The sequence below is a fragment of the Sinocyclocheilus anshuiensis genome, unplaced genomic scaffold (assembly GCF_001515605.1).
Source record: "Sinocyclocheilus anshuiensis isolate Anshui unplaced genomic scaffold, SAMN03320099.WGS_v1.1 scaffold1342, whole genome shotgun sequence".
NCBI classification, from domain to species: Eukaryota; Metazoa; Chordata; class Actinopteri; order Cypriniformes; family Cyprinidae; genus Sinocyclocheilus; species Sinocyclocheilus anshuiensis.
This window is the reverse complement of record NW_015554151.1, coordinates 52,126-53,499: the sequence shown is the minus strand read 5'-3', so window position 1 is coordinate 53,499 and position 1,374 is coordinate 52,126. Positions and strand designations below refer to the sequence as shown.

Genomic DNA, 1,374 nt, shown 5'->3' with positions numbered 1-1,374 from the left:
ATATATATATATATATATATATATATATATATATATATATAGCTAAAAACCAGACTAAGAATATTTGCTAAGTTTGGTATTAGCTGGTAGCCTATAGTTTAAGTCAAGTTGACCAGCTGAAAAGTGCTGCACCGGCCAACAGAGCAGCCTGACTAAGGCTAGGAGACCAGCTAGGACCAGCAAACCAGGTTAGGCTGGTTTATGTTTTTGATCGCTTGCTTATTTGTTTTAATAAACACTTTTTATTTATTGAACTGTATAAAATAAATATCAATGATGTAACTACAGAAGAGTCAAGTTTTAAATAGGAAAAATATAGAAACTCTTTGGTCATTTTTTTAGCGAGACGCTAACGGTCTAATCAGATTAAATTATCTATGCTAAACTACAGCTAAAAGTGTTACTGCCAGACCCGGAGATCGGCTGAATGGATTCGAAAACGGTAAAACTCAACTGTTTAACTCTAGGGGAGTTGGAAAATGAGCCTATTTTCAAAAATAGTGGAGTGTTCCTTTAAGATGGTTCCAAATGACCATAGCACTTTTATTATTATTATTATTATTAGAGCAATACGTAATTTCACTATAAAATAATAATTATATTATATTTATATTAATATTATATTATATTCATATTAATATCACGAAAACTGGCAGGTAAAATTATTTCAACCTTATTATTCAAGGTATCATTTTAAGTTTAGTTTAGTAGGCCTAGTTAAAAGACCAGTCGAAATTATTTAACATACACTTCCGTTTTGTTTGTTTTTTTCTTCAAGGACGTTCTACAGGTTCCAGAACCGAAAGTATGTCTGTACTTGTTTATCTGCGCGACAATTTTACTGACACACCAGAGACAACCAAGACTTGAACTAACACTCGGGAATATTTAAGTTTCAGTCTTTTTAACACTCATTATGTTAATATATAGTATAGTAAAGATGTTGAGAAACCGTAAAAATTATGACAACACTTGTTTTACTTTCAGTTTTACGAAAGAAATAAAAGTATCTCTTTTGCGTCGAAACGGTTAACTCACCACTCCAGGCAGGTAGAGCAGCACCGAGCAGAACTACCGAACACAAAACGGTGAAAATTGCCATTTTTAAAGCCTGTTAAGGCTTCAGCCCTCCGTGCGTCTTCCTCCGCTGACGGCTTTTGTTGAACTGATACCAGTCCGACAGGTTATGTTAAAGCTCCTCATCCACACCCTCCAGAGATCTTATCCAATGCTAAAACAGACAGCGCTGCGTCACTAAAAACCACAAGCGCAGTGGAGTCCGGAGTTTCTGTTCCTGTTGTAATATTAAAATAATTCTATTACGACCTTGCTCTGATAATGTTATTTCAAATAAAGTATGCAAAACAAAATATG

The 1,374-nt window shown here is 34.3% G+C and overlaps 1 protein-coding gene across 1 annotated transcript in view; it reads right to left on the bottom strand.

Annotated features, from left to right (window-relative positions):
- LOC107670688 (H-2 class I histocompatibility antigen, D-37 alpha chain-like) overlaps positions 1 to 1,102 on the bottom strand; it is a 5,998-nt gene extending 4,896 nt beyond the window's left edge. The window contains exon 1 of the mRNA XM_016463373.1: positions 1,039 to 1,102. Coding sequence (XP_016318859.1) covers positions 1,039 to 1,102 — 64 coding nt within the window. The remainder of the gene's footprint in view (positions 1 to 1,038) is intronic.
- Positions 1,103 to 1,374: the final 272 nt, after the last annotated feature.